At 42.3% G+C, this 24,315-nt stretch overlaps 2 protein-coding genes across 2 annotated transcripts in view; one reads left to right on the top strand and one right to left on the bottom strand.

The window, feature by feature from the left end:
* LOC122564642 (tetratricopeptide repeat protein 28-like) overlaps positions 1-1,119 on the top strand; it is an 85,785-nt gene extending 84,666 nt beyond the window's left edge. The window contains exons 14-15 of the mRNA XM_043719733.1: positions 570-774; positions 1,074-1,119. Coding sequence (XP_043575668.1) covers positions 570-607 — 38 coding nt within the window. The 3' untranslated portion in view covers positions 608-774; positions 1,074-1,119. The remainder of the gene's footprint in view (positions 1-569; positions 775-1,073) is intronic.
* Positions 1,120-2,987: 1,868 nt separating this feature from the next.
* Positions 2,988-22,698, bottom strand: LOC122564600 (RING finger protein 224-like). Its single transcript, XM_043719689.1, has 2 exons — positions 22,608-22,698; positions 2,988-3,515 (listed from the first exon to the last, which is right to left on the bottom strand). Exon 2 carries the CDS (start codon positions 3,513-3,515, stop codon positions 2,988-2,990), a length of 528 nt encoding a protein of 175 aa, XP_043575624.1. The 5' UTR covers positions 22,608-22,698.
* Between the last annotated feature and the right edge of the window lie 1,617 nt (positions 22,699-24,315).

Genomic DNA, 24,315 nt, shown 5'->3' with positions numbered 1-24,315 from the left:
ATCGGAAAGATGTTGTAAAACTTGAAAGGGTTCATAAAAGACTTACAAGGATGTTGGAGGATCTGAGCTACAGGGAGAGGCTGAACAGGCTGGGGCTGTTTTCCCTGGAGCGTCAGAGGCTGAGGGGTGACCCTACAGAGATTTATAAAATCATGAGGGGAGGCTGGTACAATTGCAACATTTAAAAGGCATGTGGATGGGTATATGAATAGGAAGGGTTTGGAGAGATTTGGGCCAGGTGCTGGCAGGTGGGACTAGATTGGGTTGGGATATCTGGTCAGCACGGACGGGTTAGACCGAAGGGTCTGTTTCCATGCTGTACATCTCTATGACTATGAGATGAGATAGAGGCAAAAGAAATTAAAGGACAAAGATATCATCGCAGAAAAGGAAAAGAGAACAAAGCATTTGACCAGGAGTGTGAATGGTAGAGAGTTCAAAAGCAAAGACATGCAATCTAAGATTAAAATTAGCACTTGGCAACATCTTGACATTGTTGCATTTTCTCATGCTTGATTTTCTTTTGATGATTTTTTTGAAAACAACACAAACTCCTGTCCTTTTCACAGCTCCTGGAGAAGGGTTTTCCGAGGCTCCTATTCTGTAATCTTCCATTGAAGCACATGATTTGAAGAAGCTGATCCTTGTTCTTATTCCCATGGCCATTGCTGGGGACTGGAGGTGTAAAGGTGCAGCCTGCTAGCTTCCTTCCAAAAACCTCTCGCTGCCCACAATATGCCTGGGAGTCCTATGACTTTGCACTCTTTGTAAAGTGTAAGCAACCTGTGTAAAATATTGCTCGTTACAATTTTATGGGTGTTTAATTTCATTTTGTAAATGTTAACTTTATCATATTGGAATCTTTATTTCCAAAGCTCAACTTAGTGAACCAAACTAATGACTGAAAGTGGTGTAAAAAATACTTTTATGTAATTTGTAGCCTCATTTTTTGCATAGGTAGATTTTGCTGATTTTTTGTCCTGAACTAGTTATTTCCATAGATTATTGATGACTTTATATTTTCTCCAAATTTAGTTGGTACATTGCTTACCTGTTGAAATATCATTTCTCAGCTTTATAAAGATGAAACTTGAAGTCAATTGGGCATAGCTATGAAAATTGAAACTTTATTGCTGGAACAGCACAGCAGGTCAGGCAGCATCCAGGGAACAGGAGATTCGACGTTTCGGGCACAGGCCCTTCTTCAGGAATGATAGCTATGAAAAACCTACAGAGACTGCCTAGAAGACATTTGGATGGATACAAGGAAAATGATTTTGTAGTCTATAATAAATAACAACATGTAACTATCATAATAGGGAAAAGGCTTAGGTTAATTTGTCAGGAGTGGCTTGTTGGTGAAAAATTGAATATTTTTTGGTCGATGTGGTGATGAGTGAGCTTTCTGTTTCATGATCTCTTGTCCTGTGCTCATAGCACAGCTCCCTGGAAAAGACAAATGACATTTGCATTTCCGCAGAATTTTATCAACCCAGACGTTTATCGCTGCAGCAGAAGAAACTCCCATGCATTGTGTTGGAACAGTTTTAGAAATGAGTGAAAGTGACAGTGGATCAGAGTTCCAAGCTGACTGGCTCCCAGTGCTTGGGTGAAGTTTTGTGAAAACATTTAAAGGGAAAGAACTTGCATTTATTCAAAGAACACCTTTAACTTCTCAGGTTCGTAAACGTGCTTCACAATTTATAGTTAATGATGAATTATATTTTCTAAGCTAATGTAGGAAGTAATTTGCACAATAAAGGCCCCACCTTATTGGTAATAAGATAAATGATTGGATAAATTGATTTAGAATGACAAATATTGGCCAGGACATCATGGATGCCTCCCTGCTTTTCTCTCAATAGTGTTGGAGGGTCTTCTATGTGCAACTGAACAGGAAGATGGGACGTTGATTTAGTGTGTTAGTCCAAGCAAATGCACCTGCAGCAGTCTAGGTATTGTACTGAGATGTCATCTCTCAATGTGTGACCACTTCACTCAATCCATGATCTTCTGGCTCAGAGTCTGCAATGATAGTGTTACCCTACCCTAACTGAACTAAGAAACTGACATGTGACTATCACCAGAGCTCAGGTGTTAACAGCATAGAAGCGATCCATGTTGAGATCAAGTTGCTTAGTTGTACAAATCTTTTACCAAACTGGGGTGATGGCATCAGTGCTCTAGTTAGTCTTATCTTTGGAGGAGAAAATGTTCTGGGTACATACATTTGGTTATTGGAGATATGGTCATGGGTGATCTTTGAAAGGAGGAGAAAACTTGTTCTTCAGGGACACCAAGATCAAACACCTATACATGGTCGAAGCTCAGACATGAAGGATGGTCAATTCAGCTGGTGCCAACAGCTGCAGTCAATGGTAGGCAATAAAAAGAGGGCCGTTCACCTTTACCATTCTTTCTGCTGGTGCCTCTGAGCACTGGTGCAATGCACAGTTGTATTTTCTTATTCAATCATTATGAACAGCTCAAATACAGAAATTTGGGTCATATCCATCAGTCTGTCCTGGTGTATTTCCACAACTCATTTATAATATATCTGTTAGATTTGCAGACAGCTCCCTGTGTAACCCACTGCCCGGTACAGGCAGCTCCCTGTGTAACCCACTGCCCGGTACAGACAGCTCCTGTGTAACCCACTGTCTGGTACAGGCAGCTCCTGTGTAACCCACTGTCTGGTACAGGCAGATCCCTGTGTAACCCACTGCCCGGTACAGGCAGTTCCCTGTGTAACCCACTGCCCGGTACAGACAGCTCCTGTGTAACCCACTGCCCGGTACAGGCAGCTCCCTGTGTAACCCACTGCCTGGTACAGGCAGCTCCCTGTGTAACCCGTCCAGGTAATACAGTCACCATTGCTAGATCTCCACTTGCATCAATACCAATTGAGGCATTATCAATGGTTGTGTGATGCGTTATGGTTGATTCCTATTGGTCATCAATAACAGCAATCTTGGTGCAGAATCCTATTAGACACAGCAGCAGCAGCAGCAGGCACACCAAGCACAGCCAGTTCTTCTGGGAAACTGCAGCTCTTGTGGGGTGCCTTGACACAGGACTGCAGGCTGCTCAGTGATTGGCTGTGAGTTACGATGATCTTTGGCTTTCACTTTATGTTGTGACTCGTTGTCCTGTCTCACTGCTGTTTTTGCAGACTCTATTTCTGTTTTAAGGGCCAAAAAGATGGCAAGGTCCAATTCAAGCATGACGACTCCACCACGTGGACATGGAGTATTCTGGCGGCACTGGGGACAGGGGATCCACCGCTGCTCATTCAGCATGATGTCCAGTCTCCGAATGCAGGCCTGGCAGAAGGTGTGCCCACAGTAGAGTTTCCGAGGTAACCTGTCAGAAAGGTTGTGGGTGGAGTAGCAGATGATGCATTCAGTGTTCTTTTGCTGAGCTGGAACACCACTTTCTGATATCTCCTTGTTGGTGCTGTAACTTGAACCTTCAACTTGGCCAGCATCAGCCTGCTCATCGTCCCTCTCGAACATCTGAAGAGAGATGCAGAAGGACAGAATCACAACAACAAGCCATGTCACAAAAGACAAAAGATTAGTGTTTCAATTGCACCGTTCCTGACCCAGGGCTCTTCATGGCTAATTAAGCATTTTTGTACTGTAATGTGGGGAATGCAGTTGCTAATCTTATTCTTGAGATCCCACAAACTGCAATGTAGTAATGACTAACTAATCTGTGTTTGCTGATGATGATTGAGGTTAAAATGTTGGCCAGGACATGGGGGAGCATGCTTCTGTACTTCCTCAAAATCCTACCATTGGATCTTTTCCATCCCCTTGAGAGGGAAGGCAGGTCTCACTTATTTGAAAGGACATCACCTGTAGCAGACCCTTAGTACTGAATGGAGTGTCAGCCTTAAACATGTCTGAGATCAATGGTAGTTAGTATTGGGCACATTGCTTGTGGGTGATGCTTTTCCTTCATTCATGAGATGTGGGCATCGCCCATTCTTAATTAACCTGGACAAAGTGGTGGTCAGCTTCCTTCATTATCAGCTCCATATGGTGTAGGTAGACCCAAAATGCTGTTACAAAGGGAGTTCCTTTCTTTTGTCAGACTTGATCTAGCTAACCATTCAATAATATGAACCACAATGCTGTGGGCCTGGACTTGCATGTAAACAAGACTAAGTAAGGGCTAGGTGGTTTTTCTTCCTTAAAGGAGACTAGTGAGCCAGATGAGTTTTACAGATAATGGGAACACAGATAATATCTTGTTTGCCATATTTTTTGTAGCAAATAATTTAGCCCAGCCAGATAAATAGACCTTGTGGAAATACACTGCTGTCTGAATCTACTGGCAATACTAAACCAAAATCCTACTGAGTATAGCGAAGAGTTGTTCTGCTACCAGAGACTTCTCCAATGTTATGGTAATTTTCCTCATTACACAAAACATTTTCCATTAGATACGGGAGCAGGGGTCGGCCATTCAGCCCATCTGTCTGCACTGCAATGCAATGAGATCATGATTACCTGATAGTCGTCAATTCTACTTTCCCCCAAACCCTGGATTCTGTCTAATTCAGTCTTGAATATACTTAGTGACCTACCCTCTACAGTCCTCTGTGGTTAAAAAAAAATAAATTCCACAGGTTCACTACATTCTGAGAGGAAAGTATTCCTCACCTTTGTATTAACATAGATTCAGTTTAGCTTTCTGAATCACCCGTGTGTCTTCTCCACTTACTGAACTGTCCTCGCACTCTGTTTGGACCCACCCTTTACATCTGGTGTGCCCCCCATCCCCTGCCACAATTAGGGGACAGGGGATGGGGGACAAAAGCAAGAGCAAACCTCCCAGCAAGATTATTGGACCCAAGCAGGTTCAAGTGCAACCCATCCTGCTTGTACAAGTGCCACTCACCCCAGAAGCTGTCCTAATGATCCAAAAATTTAAAGCCTCCTTCCTACTCTATTCCTTTCACTAAATATTAATCTATGCTATCTTCCTATTCCTATACACAGTAGCACATTGCACTGGAAGTAATTTGGATGTTACAATCTCAGTAGTCTTCCTCTTTAATCTACTACGTAACTCTCTCAATTCCTGTTGCACAGCCTCATTAATGTTTTCCCACATTATTGATACCAACATGTACCACAACTGCCTGCTGTTCCCCCTTTTCCTTCTGCTCTGCAGTTGCTCTTAACCATCCCTGACCCTGGCACCAGAGAGACAATGTACCATTTGAGAATCTTGTTTGCTGTCACAAAACTGCCTGTCAGTTCCCTTTACAATCGAGTTCCCAATCACTAAAGCTCTCCCCTGCTGTGCAGCAGAGCTAACCATGGTGCCACACACATGGCTATTGCTGCTTTCCCCTGAGAGGCCATTCCCCAACCCAAATAGTATCTAACATGGTCTATCTGTTTGAGAAGTGAATAGCCACAGAGGACTGCCTGCTCACACTTACTTTACTTTCTGATGGTCACCCAACACTTTTCTGCCTGTGTAATCCTTACCTGTGGTCTGTCCAACTCACTAACTCTGCTATCCACAACATTCTGAGCCTCATGGATGCTCCATAGTGAGTCCATCTCCAGCTCTAGCCGCCCCCTGTAGTCGATCAGGATCTGCAGCTGAACGCACTTCTTGCATACATGGTCACCACGGACAGTGGAAGTGTCACTGATTTCCCAAATATTGCAGGAGGAGCATTCCACAAGGCCACATTCTCCTGCTATTGTGAATCTTACCATTTACAAGCATCTATTCAAACTTATTGTCTGTTTTTATATTACTTGCTAGTCTTCTTTCAAAATTTATTTTACCCCTCCATTTATTTTTTGGCTATCATTTGTTGGTTTTCAAAACTTTCCTAATCTTTTCTCTTATGACTAATATTGTCACATTATGTGTTTTATTCTTTCAATATGATGTTATATATAACTTCCTTTGTTAGCCATGGTTGGTTTATCCCTTTCCTAGAATCCTCCTTCCTCACTCAGCTGTATCTTTGTTGTGTGTTACGAACTATTTTCTTAAAACATCTTCCATTGTTCCCCAACCATCATTTCTGCAAAACCCCTTTCTTGGTCCACTCCAGCTAACTCTACCCTTATTCATTAGAAATTGCACTAATTTAAATTTAACACAATTGTTTCAACCCAAGCTGTTCACTCTCAACTCAATACTAAATTCTACTATGATCACTGATACCTAGGAAATCTTTTTCTTTAAGACTACTTATTAAACTTGGCTAATTAAAGATTACTAGGTCCAAAATAGTCTGATCTACAACATATTTTTGAGGAAACTGTTGTGGGTATATTTTATGAATTTTTCCCTGTGCCTGCCTCTACCACTTGATGTAATAAAGGTTAAACTCACCCCTGATTAATGTCCTGCCTTTTTTACATACCCTACTTATCTCCTTATTTATTCATTGACCTACTGCTCCCACCAGCGTCATCTTCCCCTTATTTCTTATACCCACCCATATAGTTTCTACATCTCTCATTTCAAGACCATTTGTTGTAAACTTTCATGTTCTATCTCATACTAATAATGTTACCCCACCACCTTTCCTTTCTGCTTCTTCTGAAAAGCCACATGTTCCTGAATATTTAGTTCACAGCTTTGATTTCCTTGTAACTGTGCCTCTGTAATGGCTATAAGATCATACCCATTCATCTCTTGTGCCTTTAATTCATTTATTCCCCCATGTACTATATGAATTTAGGAGCCATTTATTTTGCCTTTTTATCATATTTCCTCCCTTCACTCTATTTAATGCTTTTTAAAAATAGTTGACCACCTTGTCCCTTTCTCTCCCACTCTGGACATCATTACCATAACAACTACCCTGCAATCTACTTATATACTTTTGCTTTATAAGCTTCCATATCCCTGTTCGAGAATCCTTCCGCATTCTATCGAGTTTAAAGTCACCCCTCCACAGCTGCAGTTATTGAACACTGGTTCAAGTGTAGTACCTCTTTTATTTTTGTTTTTTTTTGCAATGACTAAGTGTATTGAGAACTAAGTAAGGCTGATGCTAAAAGTATAATTTTTGTCCTGAAATAAATGAACTGAGTGATTAGTATCTGATATTTGCTCAGACTGACTTTGAGAAGACTGGAGAGGCACATGGAGAAAGGAAATGAACATCCAGTTCAGATCACATTCCTGATGAAGGGCTTATGCCCAAAACATCAACCGTCCTGCTCCTGGGATGCTGCCTGACCAGCTGTGCTTTTCCAGTGCCACATGTTTTTGACTCTGATCTCATTACAGCTCTACTGTTTATTTTCATGTAACACTCTAAAACTGCGTGCATGAGTGACTTACATCATTGCACCTGAAAGAATATCTAAAACAAAATATTCAAGCCAGACCAGGTAGCAATCTCTCATTGTCTAAGTAGGTAAATGCTATCCAGAGGTCACTTACTTGCACATGCTCATAGCAAGCAAGCAAATGTTTAATGTAGATCTTTGGATGTGTTCAACACTATATTGTCAAAAGAAGATAGCGTTGCACCATCCAACTGTACTAAGTTAGAAATTATACCACATTAATAATTCAGGGAGGCACTTACATAAAAAATTAATATCCAACCAGACAGTAACTATAGAGAAATGGAATGTTGAATTACTTTTTGTCATTCTTCAAGCGTGCGATGTCATATGTTGTCCATCCCTTGAGAAGATGGTAATAAGTGTCTTTCTTTAGTTGCTGTAGCCCATATTCCAGAATTTTCACACAGTGCCAATGAAGGAACTATGATGTAGTTCCAAGTCAACATGATGTGTAAAGTGGAAGGAAACTTCTAAGTGCTGTGTTCCCATGCATTTGCTGCCCTTGGCCTTGTGAGTGGTCCCAGGTTTGGGAACTGCTGAAAGAAGTGTCTCAATCAGTTGCAGCAAGGCAGTTTGTAGATAGAGTAGACTGAATTTACAGTGCACCAGTGATGAAGGGAGTCAATGCTAAAGGTTGTTTGATGAGGTGCTGATTAAGATTATCCATCATCACATTGTCTTAGATGGCTTTGAGCTTCATGTGTTGCTAAAGGTGAACATATCCAGACAATAGAGACTATTCCATCATATTCATGTCTTGTAGGTGGTGGAAAGATTATCGGAGAACCTGATTTATTGGCATTTATGTATGATTCTGTCAGGCTGTTGCTTGACTAGTTTGTGGTACAACGTTGGCACCAGCCCCTGGATACTGATGTGTTTTGCTTCTCTTGCTTACTTAGTATTGCAACATCAAGTAACCATACATAAGGGATTGGTTAGCACAAACATTTGTAGGTTCACTTATTAAGGGTTGGAGAAGTTGTTTGCAGCATTACACAGTTGGAGAATTTGTACACTAAGGTGATAGCTTCCTCATAACAAACTTAGTCTGAATCACATGATACATTGCATCATTTCCACTAGAATGGTTGGTATAGAATACATAATCGCACCCGTTTTTAGGTGTACCACAATAGTTAATGAAAAAGACTTTGCAAGTCCAACTGAAATGTGTGTATCTTTGTCGTTTCCGGATTCAATGCCTAGGTCACAGCCAGATGTCCCATCCAGTGGGATTCTCATTTCTTATGGAGCTGCTCCCTGTTTCCTTCATTACTGGTCACCCAATCCCTCCAACAGCTGGGAGTTGTGTGATCTGTAAGACGTGGACAGTAGGTTGTTGTCATTTGCCTCTCCCCATTTACTGGATAGGTTGAATTCGCAGGGAGAATTATTCCCATGGGGTATTTTATTCTGTCATGCAATGGTAAATGCCAGTAGGTTAAGTATTTTTATTTCTTGTTTCCTTATAAGAATCTTACAGCATAAAAGGAGGTCATTCGGCCCTTTGTGGCTGTGGTTAGCTTATTGAAAGAGTTCTCCATCACTCTCTCTCCATTGTTCTTCAGACAGCAGATTTCAACTTACCAATTATTTATTCAATCTGTTTCCAGCACCCTGTTATGTAGCACAATTCCTGATCACAACAGCTCATTGCGATAGCATGTTTTCTCAGATCTCCTGGAGTTCTTTAGCAAAACGCTTTCTATCCATATCCTTTGGTTAGCAAAATCTTTCACAATTTGGAGATGCCGGTGTTGGACTGGGGTGTACAAGGTTATAAATCGAACAACACCAGGTTATAGTCCAACAGGTTTATTTGGAAGCACTAGCTTTCAGAGCGCCGCTCCTTCATCAGGTGGTTGCCTGATATTACATTCCATGACACTGCAATCGTGTTGCTATAAAGTCTTATGATTCTGCTCCACAACCACCTGATGAATCAGCAGCGCTCTGAAAGCTCGTGCTTACAAATAAACCTGTTGGACTATATCCTGATGTTGTGTGATTTTTGACTTTATCCACCCCAGTCCAACACTGGCACCTCCAAATCAAAATAATGTAGAAAAAGATAGCATTTACTTGTTCAGAGCTCATTAAAGTCAACACTGATGGATTCGAGCCATCCTCAATCCAGCCATTTCACTTATTTCACTTCAGTTGTGGCATGGAGTTAGTGGGCTGTGAATTTTCACCAATTCTTTGTCAATGCAAAGACTATCTGGCATGATGTGTTTAACGAAAGGAACTCTGCTGAAGTTCTCCGACAGCAGTGGAAGAAGTGAAAGGCAAAATAAATCAAAGAATTGTAGACGCTGGAAATCTGAAAAACAAAACAATAGAAACTGCTGGAAGAACACAGCAGGTCTGGATGCATCTGTGGAGAGAAAGCAGAATTACTGTTTTGAATCCACTAATTCTTCTTCAGGACTGGTTTGCATGACCTGCTGCGTTTCTCCAAGATGTGGGAGCTATCCTGTTTCATTACTGTAGATGATGCGAACGAGTGATATTGTTCATGGAGGAAGGAGCGTTGACCAATACACCAAGTCAAGTTTTTTTCTATTTCAAATAGTGCCTTGACATCTTCAATATCCACCTGAATCTCCAGAATAAACATTTATAAACAACTGAACCAAAAGGTAGTGTCTCTGGCAATGTGCCTACTTGGATTATACGTTTGAATTGTAGATTGGAACCTGCACCTTGTGGGCTCAGAGTGAAGAAAGCTGAGTTGTAGCTGTAGTATAGTAGAGGGCAGATAATTGAGAGTCCAATTGGCATAAATAAGATGTTAGAGACAAAAAACTGTAGAAGCAGGAGGCTGGGCTGGAAAAACACAGCAAGCCAGGCAGGATCAGGAGGTGGAGAAGTCGACGTTTCGGGTGTAACCTTTCTCCACCACCTGATGCTGCATAAATAAGATGATGGCAGTGCCTTTGCAATGCAGGGTGGTGTCCAGGCTCTGAGAGCAAGCTGCCTTGGGATGTGGCACCTGGACCCATAAGAATAGTGGGATCCCAACCACACACTAACAGCAGCATAACAATAATCACTTCCTTACATAGAATGGGCACCCATCCTCCTCAGCCAGTAGGTTTATCATTGAAATAACAATAAATGGAAATATAAAATATGCAGACAGTTGTGGGCTAATCAGATATTATTTAAATCTCCCATATGGCAAAAACTACAGCTTGCATTTATATAACATGTTTAATATAGGAAAACATACTAATGAGCTTCATCAAGATAGGTTTATAAAGGACAAGAAAGGATTATGAGGAAGCAGGACCACATTTATTTGAGAAGTGTAGTTATTGCACAGGACAGGAGGAAGATGTACAAGGAGCTAGTGGTGGTAAGAGGTGGAGAAATTCAACATTCAGCCACCATTCGGCCGCCAATTACAAACAGTTTCTTCAGCTTGGTGCCTGAATTTTGCAAGGGTTGAGCAAATGGAGAGGAAGAGGTGCTATACTATCACAGAGAAAGGCTTACTGGAGCAGTTGCAGTAGCCAAATGGCAGTTAGTTCATCGGATTTGTTGCTAAACTATCACAAAGTATGTTGTTAACTAAGTCCTATTTTAATTTTATGCAGCTGAAAACGTACCTCTCCAAGCTCCTCTTTGTTGCCCTTGCAGGCATTCCCTTGCTTTAAGGAGCGTGTTATTAAACCATATTTGTTTGTGATTGAGCACTTGAGAATCATAGAATCCCTACAGTGTGGAAACAGGCCTTTCGGCCCAACAAATCCACACCGAACTTCAGTATCCCACCCAAACCCATTCCCCGTTACTCTGTATTTACCCCTGACTAATGCACCTAACCTACACATGCCTGAACACAATGGGCAATTTAGCGTGGCCAATTCACCTAACCTGCACGTCTTTGGATTGTGGAAAGAAACTGGAGCACTTAACACATTTGATTACCATTCACTGCTCATGCTAGGTAAAATCTGCCAATCCTTAGCACACAATTTGTCTCTAAATACTTAATCAAATTTGTTTGGATTTTGATCCTGCTCTTAGAAACACATGCCTAATCTTTACCCTTGTGTAATATATTTCCTTTTGCCTGTTGCTCAGAATATGGCAGGTACTCACTCTTTCGCGTTGTTATCTCCAGGGCTTGTTGCTTTTGTACAGTTCATTACAAGGTCCAATTGTTGAGGTTGTACTTGGAATTCTTCTGTTTGCCTTTCGATGTACTTGGAGCAGCTGAATTTTGCATACTCTTTCTTCACTATAACATCGAAGTCAATATTCAATGCAGTCAAACAGCTCTTGTGATTTACCCGTTGTGATATGTAACATTAATATCCTGTAATAATGCAGCCTTTCAAACATGGCAGACATGGTTTTAGTATCAAGCTGGGCAACTCTCAATTTGTAACTGCTGTAATACCCAAGGCAAAGAAGAGAAGATAGCTCAAATAAATGAATACAAAAAGCAAGTTGAGCTGAAAGTCCTCCTGAACAAACCCATATCACAGCTTGCACTATGATATCCTGTGCTTGAGGATTGGGATCCTGCTCATCTCTCTGTTCTTTCTTGTCAACAGAAGGGTGTTCATGTTTGCTTTCTCTCTATCTCTCCCTTTGTGTCTCATTCTGTCTCTCTGAGTTAAAAGCTTCAAATTACTTAGTGGTAGCTCATTTTCCCTTTGTTCCCTAGCAGTCGATCGTGGCCCCTTGGTGTTGAGTTACAGCCTTCATTACATCCACAGCAGGCAGGCAAGGTGAGCATTGGAAAGATAATCCCTGGGTCTTTGGGGCAAGGAGTAACGTAGTGACTTTTCTGTTAGCTCTAGCCATTAATTAACTCTTTCACACCCTGATTGTTCCTGGATTGGTGGCTATGAGAAAGGGCACCTATGATATAACATTCACTATTCTGTCCCACCTTTTAGTGCCTTGATCCTGTGGAAGCTAAGAAATGGAAAAATCTCCCACCCCATTGTGCCCTGAGCGACTGGAAATATTCTTGGCAGACTCCCTCTTTAGAGATGGCGGTTTGTGTCTTGTTGGTTAATTATGTTTTAAGCGATGGCTAATGTGGCTCAGGAGCCTCAGTCTGGCATGGAGCTCTCATTCACATAGGAACATGAGAACAGGAGTCAGCCATTCAACCATCAAGCCTACCCAATCATTCAAACCAATCATGAACACTTCAATGCCTTTACCCACCCCATCCCCAAAACCCTCTGTGCCACTGGTAATCTGAAATCTATCAATGTCTACCTTAAGCATTTACCACAAAGTGTATTTTAACTCTTCTATCTCGCAAAGCAACTGTGAGTCGACTCAATAAACAATAATATTCATTTATTGAACACAATTAATACTATAACAACAAAATACACAATAAACTAATGATTTACACTACAAATCTATCTTGTGCTTTAACTTAACTCTGGATGATCAGATACCACCACACTAGATTTTCACTGTCAATGGGGGTGGTACCAGGGGACTGGAGAGTGGCGAATGTTGTGCCCCTGTACAAAAAAAGGGAATAGGGATAACCCCAGGAATTACAGGCCAGTTAGTCTTACTTCGTGGTAGGCAAAGTAATGGAAAGGATACTGAGGGATAGGATTTATGAGTATCTGGAAAGACACTGCTTGATTAGGGACAGCCAGCACGGATTTGTGAGGGGTAGGTGTTCAAAGTTTGTGAGAACAACGAGGGGTAGGTCTTGCCTTACAAGTCTTATTGAATTCTTTGAGGAGGTGACCAAGCATGTGGATGAGGGTAGAGCAGTGGATGTAGTGTACATGGATTTTAGTAAGGCATTTGATAAGATTCCCCATGGTAGGCTTATGCGGAAAGTCAGGAGGCATTAATTCATTTTGTTCAGTCATGGGATGTGGGTATCACTGCCTTAGGCCAACATTTATTTCCCATGCCTAATTGCCCTTGAGTGGCTTGCTTGACTATTTCAGAAGACAGTTAAAAATCAACCATAATACTGTGGGTCTGGAGTTACCCATAGACCAGACCAGGTAAGGACAGCAGATTTCTGTCACAAAAGGTGGATTTTTATGACAATCAACAGTGGTTACATGTTCGCCATTATGTTTACTTTTAATTCCAGATACAAATTTCAATATCTGGCATGGGGGGGGGGGATTTCAAACCCACATCCCCAGAGTATTTTTCAGGGCTCTAAATGACTAGCCCAATGGCATAACTACTATGCCACCACCTTACTTCCTCAGCTGCCCTCTCTTGCGAATAAAATGATGACAGGGTTGGAATGAAGCTCTGGCCATGTAAAGGCCTCAATATGCCACAAGGTTGAATGGACTGCCTGATGTTTGCCTGGAATGGAGAATAGGTCGTACGAGGATAGGTTGAGAGTGCTAGGCCTTTTCTCATTGGAACGGCGAAGGATGAGGGGTGACTTGATAGAGGTTTATAAGATGATCAGAGGAACAGAGAGAGTAGACAGTCAGAGACTTTTTCCCCGGGTACAACAGAGTGTTACAAGGGGACATAAATTTAAGGTGAAGGGTGGAAGGTATAGGGGAGATATCAGGGGTAGGTTCTTTACCCAGAGAGTGGTGGGGGCATGGAATGCGCTGCCTGTGGGAGTGGCACAGTCAGAATCAGTGGTGACCTATAAGCGGCAATTGGATAGGTACATGGATGGGTGCTTAAGCTAGGACAAATGTTCGGTACAACATCGTGGGCCGAAGGGCCTGTTCTGTGCTGTATTGTTCTATGTTCTATGTTTTAGATCTTGGCCTTTATCCATGTAGTGATGGTCGTCTGGTCTTCTCCCAATGGTCTTGGGGTGTACCCGTTTCACAGTTGTTGGTCTTGAGTTACTGCTGCTCAGCGTGGTGCTGTAGCCATTCTTATTCCTGAAAGTCTTTGTGCATTTTTGGGAGGGTCCTTACTGTCCACAATGGATCAATCAGGCTCAATCACCCGAACTGATCCAACCCAACCAGGCGTTGGCATGTCGATGGGAGGGTGGTCCTTATGCATCCATCCCTGGAGGTGTTGGGGGCATATAGCCCCCTCCAAATATGGGTGTGAGGCACCCTTATGTCTGGTACCCACCCCTATGTTTCCCATCATCCCGAGGAGGGCATTCCGGTCAACTCTATTCAAACCCAAATTTGGGTGTGGTATTGTGTGGTCTGCAGCTACCAGGTCAATTACATACTGTCTGTACCTGCAGCCTGTCTGGGTTCTGTGGCATGTTTATTAGCACAGTCATGTTGGTCAAGGCTTGCCTCAGTTTCCCAGCATGCCTCAGTTATTGTCCAATCTTTGTAAATGCATCATAAATTCACCATTTTGAGCAGCCCGCCCAGTCACAAGAACTAAGCTTCCACAGTTCTGTGTGGTAGAGAATTCCAAAGGTTCACAACCCTCTGACTAAAAGAAATTTGCCTCATCTTGAACCTTGGAATCCCTCTTATTTTTAAATTGTGTCACTAGTTCTAGTCTCCTCAACCAGGGAAAATATCTTAATTGTATCTAACCTACCTGCCACTTTAAAAATTTGTAAGTTTCAATGGGATCATCTCTCTTTCATAAAAAATGTAGGGAATATTGCCTGATTTATCCAATTGTTGCCACCATCCTGGGAACAAGTCTTGTGAACCTTCATTGCACTCTTTCCATAACAATACTATCTTCCCTGAGATAAAGAGACCTAAACTGCATACATACTCCGGGTGCAGTCTAACCAAGCTCTGATACAATTGAAGCAAGACTTCACTACTACTGTACTCAAATCCCTTTGTAATAAAGTTTAATATTTTATTAGCTTTCCGAACAGCTTATGGTCCTTGCAGGTTAGGCTTCAGTGACTTATTGATACCTAGATCCCTTTGTACATCTACACTTCCCAACCTCTTACCATTTAAGAAAAACCAAGTGGATGACCTCATGTTTTCCACGTTATATTCCATCTGCTATTTCCAGCCCTGTAAATCTCCTGAAGCTGCTTTACATCTTACAACAAATATTCACATTTAGTTTTGTATCATCTGCATACTTGGAAATATTACGTTTGTTCCTCACCTCCAAATCATTGATATATATTGGGAACAGCTGGGGTCCAAATATCGATCCTTATGTTACCTCACTAGTCACAACCTGCCAATGTGAGAATGATCGATCAATTCTGTTAGCCAATCCTTAATCTGTGGCAGCACATTTCCTCCTATGCCATGTGCTTTAATTTTTCTAATTAGCCTTTTGTGGGGGACTTTATTAAAAGCATTCTGAAAATCTAGGTATCCTACATCCATCAGCTCTCCTTTATCAATTTTCTTAGTAATTGCTTCAAAAAAAATTTACAAAGCATGATAGCTCATTCGCAAATCCATGCTGACTATGCTCAATCAGATCATTGGCATCTCAGTGTCTATTTACCCCACCTTTATAATAGATTCTAGCATTTTCTCTACTGATGATATACAGCTAACAGGTCTATGGTTCCCTACATTCTCCCTTGTTCCCTTCGTAATTAGTGAGGTGACACTTGCTACCTTTCAAACTGTAGGAATGGTTCCAGAATCTATAGAATTTTAAAAGATAATCAGCATTGCATTGATGAGCTTTATAGCCACTTACTTCAACACTTTGTAATGTAGACCATCAAATCTGGGAACCTTTACATTAATTTCTCCAGCCCAATCTTACCAATGCTCATTTTCTTCAACTCCTCATTCTCCAGAGCCTCACTCTGTCTCCATCTCACTCTGGTGAAATCTCCCTTACTCTGACCATGTGCCTTAGTTACATTGGGCTGCACAGAAAGACAGTACAGCAGGTTGTAACCTAGTGGACAACTATACAAAACATCTTTGGGTATATGGTCATCATCCATCTAATGATATTACCGGCTTGAGAATAAATGCATCTTTCTCCAGTCTATCCACCTCATTGAAGCTCCTTGTCCCTGGAACAATTTACATGAATGTTTTCTGCACTCGCTGTCACACCCTCCTGAAGTGCAGTGCCCAAAACTATCTGCAGTGCTCTCGTTGAGGCTGAGCCATCGTTTCATAGGTGTTCAATTTAACTTCCTTTTTAAAATCTTTCTCCATATTGTGTATGTAACTAGCTCGGCCAGTATTTTCTTCCTAATTGAGAGGTTAGTAGGACCTTGAGAAGTTAGTAGTAAGCTACATTCTTGAACACTGCAGTCCACGCATTGTGGATACACCCACAACACAGTTAGGGTGGGAGTTAGAGGTCTTTGACCCAGTGACACTGAAGAACAGCGATATATTTCCAAGTCAGGATTGCAGTACCTGGGGCTGTAATTTGCAGTGGTGATGTACAAACATCTGCTGCCATTCTCTGAGATGGTAGAGGTTGTGGATTCAGAAAGTGCTGGTAAAGGAGTCTGGGCGAATTTTACTCAATATGCCTATTTTCAAACAGGCTGGATGAAATGACGTGTGCAGGGTACCCCCACTTAGCATTCCATTGAACATAGAACATTATAGCACAACAAATGACCTTTGGCCCTTGATGTTGCACCAACCTGTGGAACCAATCTGAAGCTCATCTATCCTACACTATTCCATTTTCATCCATATGTTTATCCAATGACCATTTAAATGCCCTTAAAGTCGGTGAGTCTATTACTGTTGCAGGCAGGGCAAGCCTACTCCTCTGACTAAAGAAACTACCTCTGCCATCTGTCCTATGTTTATCACCCCTCAATTTAAAGCTAGCCATCACCATCTGAGGAAAAGGCTCTCACTGTCCACCCATTTAACCCGCTGATTATCTTATATGTCTCAATTAAGTAACCTCTCAACCTTTTTCTCTCTAACAAAAACAGTCTCAATTCCCTCCGTTTCTTCATAAGACCTTCCCTCCATATCAGGCAACATCCTAGTAAATCACCTCCGAACCCCTTCCAAAGCTTCCACATGCTTCCGATAATACGGTGACCAGAACTGTATGCCATACTCCAAGTGCGGCCACACCAGAGTTTTGAATAGCTGCAACGTGACCTCATGGCTCCAGAACGTAATCCCTCTCCCAATAAAAGCCAACACACCATATGCCTTCTTAACAACCCTATCAACCTGGGTGGCAACTTTCAGGGATCTGTGTACATGGACACCGAGATATCTCTGCTCATCTACAGTGCCAAGAATCTTACCAGTTGCCCAGTACTCTGCATTCCTGTTATTCCTTCCAAAGTGAATCACCTCACACTTTTCCACATTAAACTCCATTTGCCGCCTCTCGGCCCAGCTCTGCAGCTTATCTGTAACATGTAACATCTTTCAGCACTGTTCACAACTCCACCAACATTAGTGTCATCTGCAAATTTACTAACCCATCCTTCTACACTCTCGTCCAGGTCATTTATAAAAATGACAAACAGCCCCAAAACAGATCTTTGCAGTACACCACTAGTAACTGAACTCCAGGAATCCATATGTTTATCCAATGACCATTTAAATGCCCTTAAAGTCGGTGAGTCTATTACTGTTGCAGGCAGGGCAAGCCTACTACTCTGACCACCACCACCCTCTGTCTTCTTTCAGTTAGCCAGTTTCTGATCCAAACCGCGAAATCCCCCTCAATCCCATGCCTCCGTATTTTGTGCAATAACCGACTGTGGGAAACGTTATCAAATGCCTTACTGAAATCCATATACACCTCATCAACTGCTTTACCCTCATCTACGTGTTTGGTCATCTTCTGAAAGATCTCACTAAGGTTTGTGAGACATGAACTACCCTTCACAAAACCGTGCTAACTATCCCTAATCAACTTATGCCTTTCTAGATGATTATAAATCCTATCTCTTATAATATTTTCCGACACTTTACCCACAACTGAAGTAAGGCTCATAGGTCTATAATTACCAGGGTTGTCTCTACTCCCCTTCTTGAACAAGGGAACAACATTTGCTATCCTCCAGTCTTCTGGCACTATTCCTGTCGACAATGATGACATAGAGATCAAAGCCAAGGCTCTGCAATCTCCTTCCCTGGCTTCCCAGAGAATCCGAGGATAAATCCCATCCGGCCCAGGGGACTTAACTATTTTCACACTTTCCAGAATTGCTAACACCACCTCCTTGTGAACATCAATCCCGTCTAGTAGCCTGTATCTCAGTATTCTCCTTGACTATACTGTCTTTTTCCAGTGTGAATACTGACGAAAAATATTCATTTAACGATTCTCCCATCTCCTCGAACTCCGCGCACAACTTCCCACTACTGTCCTTGATTAGCCCTAATCTTACTCTAGCCATTCTTTCGTTCCTGTATATCTATAGAACTAATTGGTCAAGTGATTGCTGCTCTGAATACAAGGGCTTTGACGTGAAGCTGAGAGGGCTGTAGGCTTTGCCGCTGTGGCAAGCCTTCCTCTCACACAGGTGTGACAGAATGTAGTCATTCAAGGTGGTGTCAGGGCTCCAGCCGCAATAGGAAGGGGGGGCTTCCACTGCATCAACATACAGCTCATGTGTGATCACTGTGAACAGATCATATTGCCATGGTGCTTTCATTCTGAGCCAGTCTCAAGTGCCTCATCTGTTCATATACCTCTCTTGTGGGATTCTGGACTTCTCTCATCAGTCATGAATTCAGCAAATGCCATTTCATCCAGCAGCCTTCCACAAAGACTGTCTGGTGACCTTAATAGTTGAGAGAAGATGCACCCAAGTGAATCCCATGGTGATACTACTACCATTTCTCTCTACCCTGTTAGAGTTCCTAAAGCCTCCTATGGAGGCAGCTGACTTGGGTTTGTGCCCCAGTAGATGAGATACCCCTGATGTCCATACTCTTACTAATGGTGGCCTTTAGAGTCCTCGTACAGTTTGCCAAGCCTACATCTGTGCAGGACAGCCTTGCTGTTTGGAGCTGTGACACAGTCTATGTGGCTAATGCAGAGGAGCCGAGGGGAGTTGGTCCTTGATGAAGGACAGATGAGATGATCTCCCATTGCCTTCAGCCTTGCCTCCCTTTGCCCTGTCAGAGCCCAAGAGCAGGAGATCTGGCTCCATTTCCATGCATCTCTGAGCCATTACTGCAATGGAACAAATAGTTACGTCACAGGGTAAACCCTCCTGCTTAATTTAAACCAGCAACACAGAAAAGATTTATCCCATGCATTAATCTGTGAAAATTCAAGAGGCCAAGAACTACTTAAAATAAAAATTAACAACTTTATTTCTTAACGTATAACAGAGAATAACTAACTAACAACTATATACAACTCCTTTCTCTAACCTATCTTTTACCTTGCCCTTCTACAATACTAGTCTGATAAAATCCCAGATTAAGATTTCCCAAAAAATTCTAATTTCAAAACCAGGCAGCTATCGAATCTTCTCTCGGTATCTTCCTCTGTCGATTTCCTTCTTCTTAGGGATTTCTATTTCACAGGTCACTGATCGATAAAGATATCTTTAAGAGAGTCATTTCTCGGGCAGTCTGTACATGCTGGAGGCTTGGTAGTTTCTCCCTCAACTATTCCTGGTCTTATACCCCCCCCCCCAAAAGAATCAGATTGTGTCATTGGTTTTTAATATTGTCCATACACTAAATTCAAACTTGATTGGTATTTTTGGGGGGTATAATTTAAACGGATTGGTCTAATTCTAGCTGCTGGACCACATGTTACATTGTAAATTCTCCAGCACTCTGTCCGTCTCTCTCACTCCTTCACTCTCTTAAAGGTACAGAACACGTTCATGACACAATAAAGTAAAGAATTGTGGATGCTGGAAATCAGAAACAAAAAACAGAAATTGCTGAGAAACTCAGCAGGTCTGACAGCATCTGTGGAGAGAAGGCAGAGTTAACATTTTGAGTTCAGTGACCCTTACACAGAACTCAATGCTGGAACAGTCAATGCTACATCCATTCTGTGGAGGTTGCTGTCCTGTTCCTGAAGGTGACACCATCAGGGTGGTCCCTCTTTCAATGGAAGAGCTCATATGACTGAGATGTGACATGAATGGACCTTCAGCCAACGGTGTGTACGGCTTCGGGGAACTCTGACAGATGCCCTGCATCTCTGTTTCCTGTTCCACTCTGTACCACCCAGCATCTTGAGTGAGTTGAGCGTGGCTGGAGCCGTCCTCCATCCCAGTGGGGACTATTCACAACCACTACTGACTCCTTGACCAATAACTGCTAACGTGGGGAGTGCTGTTCCCTCCGGTCCATCTGTTTTGATGTGTGACTGATGCACTGGGGGAAGACACACTTAATCCTGTGATGGTTCTTCACCTGGAGGAAGAGGAGGAGGTGCTGCCCCTTTCAGCACCAGCTGCTGTACCTCTGCCATTGGCCTGGGGGAGGAAACAAAAGCGTGATTAGTGAAGCTTGGTATATGACGCAGTGGCTACAACAAACATCGTGCTTTGGTTTAGCTGAGGAATTATGGATATCATGCCCAAATAAGAGAGCTGCTCCAAGTTGCTTGCATGACTAAGGTGTGATATTTTAATCCTCCCTGTTCTGCAGTGTGCTTGCAGTTTTGGTAATGGTTCAGTCTGTTGCTAACCTGCCAATCCCGAAGACCTGCCCCTGCCACTGGTGTCAGGATTGTGAGAAAGGTAGCTTCACCCACTGTGAGCAATGTGAAGATCAGAGTGTACCCCACATGTACATCATGTTTATGCTCTGCATCCACTGCACAGTACAAGTTACCAATTGTGACAGTGGTGTGAATGTTCCCATGAGTTGAGGAAGGCACCTGAATGCTTTATTATCATTTCTGATGGGGGAAACAGTGATTTACAGCTGTGCTGGGCAGATGCCTGCTGACTGTTTGGTTGCCAGCTGTACCCAGTAGGGCAGGCACTTTGCCAGAACACAGGAGGTCGCTGCAGCAATTTCAAGCTTGGAATCCACATCCTGTTGAATACACATTTGCAACTCACCTCCTCAGCCACCTCCAGCCATGCCTGCTTTGTCAGGCTGGTGGGCCTCCACCTCGCCTTTTGTGGTAAAGGTATATCCCTCTAAGTCCTCACCCTCTCCAATATCCCCTCCAGGGATGTATCAGCAAAATGTTGGGCAGCAGCCCAAACCCCACGTTTACCCCCTTCCCATTCGTGAACCAGTCTTTTCAGTAGCACTTTGAATACACCCATGGGAGAATGGTCTTATGGACTAATCCTGCCTTCTGAGGCCCGCTCCACAGTCTCTAACCAGCCAGAGACCGTGGAGGTGGACATCAAGCTGGGTCACTGGTCTGTCCCATTGGTCGGAAATTTCATTCCCAGTGACTTTGCCCCATACCCTGTGACTGCAGTAACTCTAAGCTCCTGATGATGGTGCAATGTACCTGGTCCATGCAGGACCAACCTCAGCACTGCCCTCTGCAGGCATCCCACAGATCTGCAGATTTTATTCTGTGATTCATCTCCGTCATTACAGGGGGCTTCGACTGGGTTTAGTACCACATCCCTGTTTCATATCTTTTATATTAACATTTTAGGCTTAAATGTAGGGCCACATGCCTTCAATGAGAAAAGAGCCTGTTGAGTGATTGATGAAGAGGTGGGAAGCTGTAGACCATAGGAAGGTACCAAAAGACTGGTGAAGTAGGAAGAAAGTGGCAAATATTCGTCAAACCACATAAAACATTTGGGAAGATGAGCAAGACAAAGCAATAGGTGATGAATGGTAAGACAGCAAAAAGTGCAGAGTGTTTGCTCATAAGAATCTGAACATAGGACAGGTATGTAAACGACAGGATGTTTTTCTTTGACTCTAAGCAGAAAGTGTAGGAGCAAAGAGATTATGTTAAAACAGTGAGTAAACCCCTAGCAAGGCCATAACTAGGGATCTGTGAAAAGAGTACTATTTGTCACATTACAGGAAGGATGTGATCATACCAGAGAGGGTACAGAGGAGGTTTACAAGAATGTTGTCACAATTTTAGTGATGAGGAGAGATTGGACAAGTCAGGACTGTGTCTTTGGAACAGAGGAGAACAGAGGGCAAATTACAAGGGGCCTGGACAGTGTTTGGGATTGACCTGTTTCCCTTAACAGACTGGTCAGTAACCTGAAGGTGCAGATTTAAAGTAATTAGAAAAAGGTTAAAGTGAAGTTAAGGATTTTTTCTTTCAATGGGAAGAAACTCACTGTGTGAAAGGACAGGAGAGGCAGAAACCCTCACTGCATAGACTTCCAATCTACAACGCAAACGCACAGACACAGGTTGTAAGTGTAATAAAGCCAGTGAATTTTTAACAAAGAAAGTCAGAGATTCTGAGATAACTTACTTAAGGAGCAAAAGCCGTTGTTCTCTCTCCATATCTGTGAAATTCTCTCAAAGTACTGTATGAGAGTAGGAACTCCATTGAAAGAGCTCATCGCCACTCCTGCAGGATTGGAAAGAAGATTTAGGAATTTACCTCACTGTCTCTAGAAAAAAAGAATTCAACCAGTCACAACTGATCCAGAAAGACACTCCAGTATCTTCAACATCTCTATGTGCAACATGACTTCGGCTTTAGAAAAGCATTTAGGACAATCTGTGAATAATGTTCTCCTGAGTTTAATTTCAACTTGGTTAAAGTACGTGTAAGATGATAATAGTCTGCCGTGTTCATAGTGTTTTCCTCAGAGCTAGAGGTTTCGCGCATGTATATATATATGTGTGTGTGTGTTTGTTTGTTTTCAAGGAAGATAATTCGATACTTGCACAGGTCAGACCCTCTGTTAATAATCTTTGAGTAAGGTTTGTTTGTAAGAAGCTAGTTATTATTTGTAAATTGAGGAAATCTGGCTGAATTGTTTCTGATGCTGTGCTGAATACTCTGTTTCTATATAATTGACAGTACCACCACCCTTCTTATCACCTGTTGGGGAATGGGACTGAAAAGAAATCTGTTCAACCCTCCAAGTTTTGTTGTAGCATGCCTTTTAAAAGAAAATTAAAAGAAATTATTTCCAGGGCTCCAGGGGAGAGCCAGGTGTTGGGGGAGGATTAAAATAACTCTTTCAAAGAGCTAATGCAAGCATAATAGGCCAAATGGCCACTCGTCCTGTAAGAATGTACAACGTTTTAATTTTTATCTATCCTTTTCTCTACATTCTTGATGGAAAATGACACCTTGGCATTTATTACAAGAGGATTTGAATATTAGAGTAAAGATGCCTTACGACAATTCCATGGAGCCTTGGTGAGACCCCACTTAGAATATCATGTAGTTTTGGTACCCTACAGAAAGATACATTTGCCATAGAGGGAGTGCAACAAAAGTTTACCAAGTTAGTTCTAGCAATGGACAGTTTGTCCTATGAGGGAAGATTAAATAGATTTGACCTGTATTCTCTGGACTTTAAAGGACTGAGAGGTGATCTAATTCATACAAATGGATTTCTGACAGTGTTTGACACGGTAGATGCAGGAAGGATGTTTTCCCTGGCTTTGGGGATAAAGGTTAGGTGAATTAGCCTTGGTAAATATGTGTTTACAGGGATAGGGGTGGGGAGGTGGAGGTTGGTGTTGGGTCTGGGCGGAATGTTCTTTGGAGGGTCAGTGCAAACTCATGGGCTAAATGGCATCTTTCCACACTGTGATGACATAACACTGGAGTGCCTGAATGTCAACTCGCAGAAGCAACATGCAGTAGACAAGGCTATTACCCAATTATTGTCTAGATTATTGTGGGATCATGCTTTGCTTTTTGTTCTTGCTAAACTACAAACTTTAGTCATGGGCAGCTGCAACAAAGGCAAAACTAAATGGTCTTTTCTTTAATGGTAGGACTGTACTCGGGAAGACTGATGAGTTAAAGACACGGATTGACACATGGAAGTATGATGTTGTTGCCATCACAGAAACATGGCAGAGGGAAGGGCTGGACTGGCAACTCAGCATTCCAGGATATAGGATCTTTAGACAAAGGTGTAAAAAGGGTGGTGGTATAACACTATTAATTAAGGAGTCAATTAGTGCAATAAAGTGAGGTGATATCTTGGAAG

Source organism: Chiloscyllium plagiosum, chromosome 30, assembly GCF_004010195.1.
Source record: "Chiloscyllium plagiosum isolate BGI_BamShark_2017 chromosome 30, ASM401019v2, whole genome shotgun sequence".
Classification (NCBI taxonomy): Eukaryota; Metazoa; Chordata; class Chondrichthyes; order Orectolobiformes; family Hemiscylliidae; genus Chiloscyllium; species Chiloscyllium plagiosum.
Note: the sequence above shows the minus strand (reverse complement) of the source record. Positions and strands in the feature narration are given on the sequence as shown.

Bases quoted from the DNA above. Each gene is read 5' to 3' on its own strand.
- LOC122564600 (XM_043719689.1), bottom strand. From the start codon at position 3,515: ATGTTCGAGAGGGACGATGAGCAGGCTGATGCTGGCCAAGTTGAAGGT.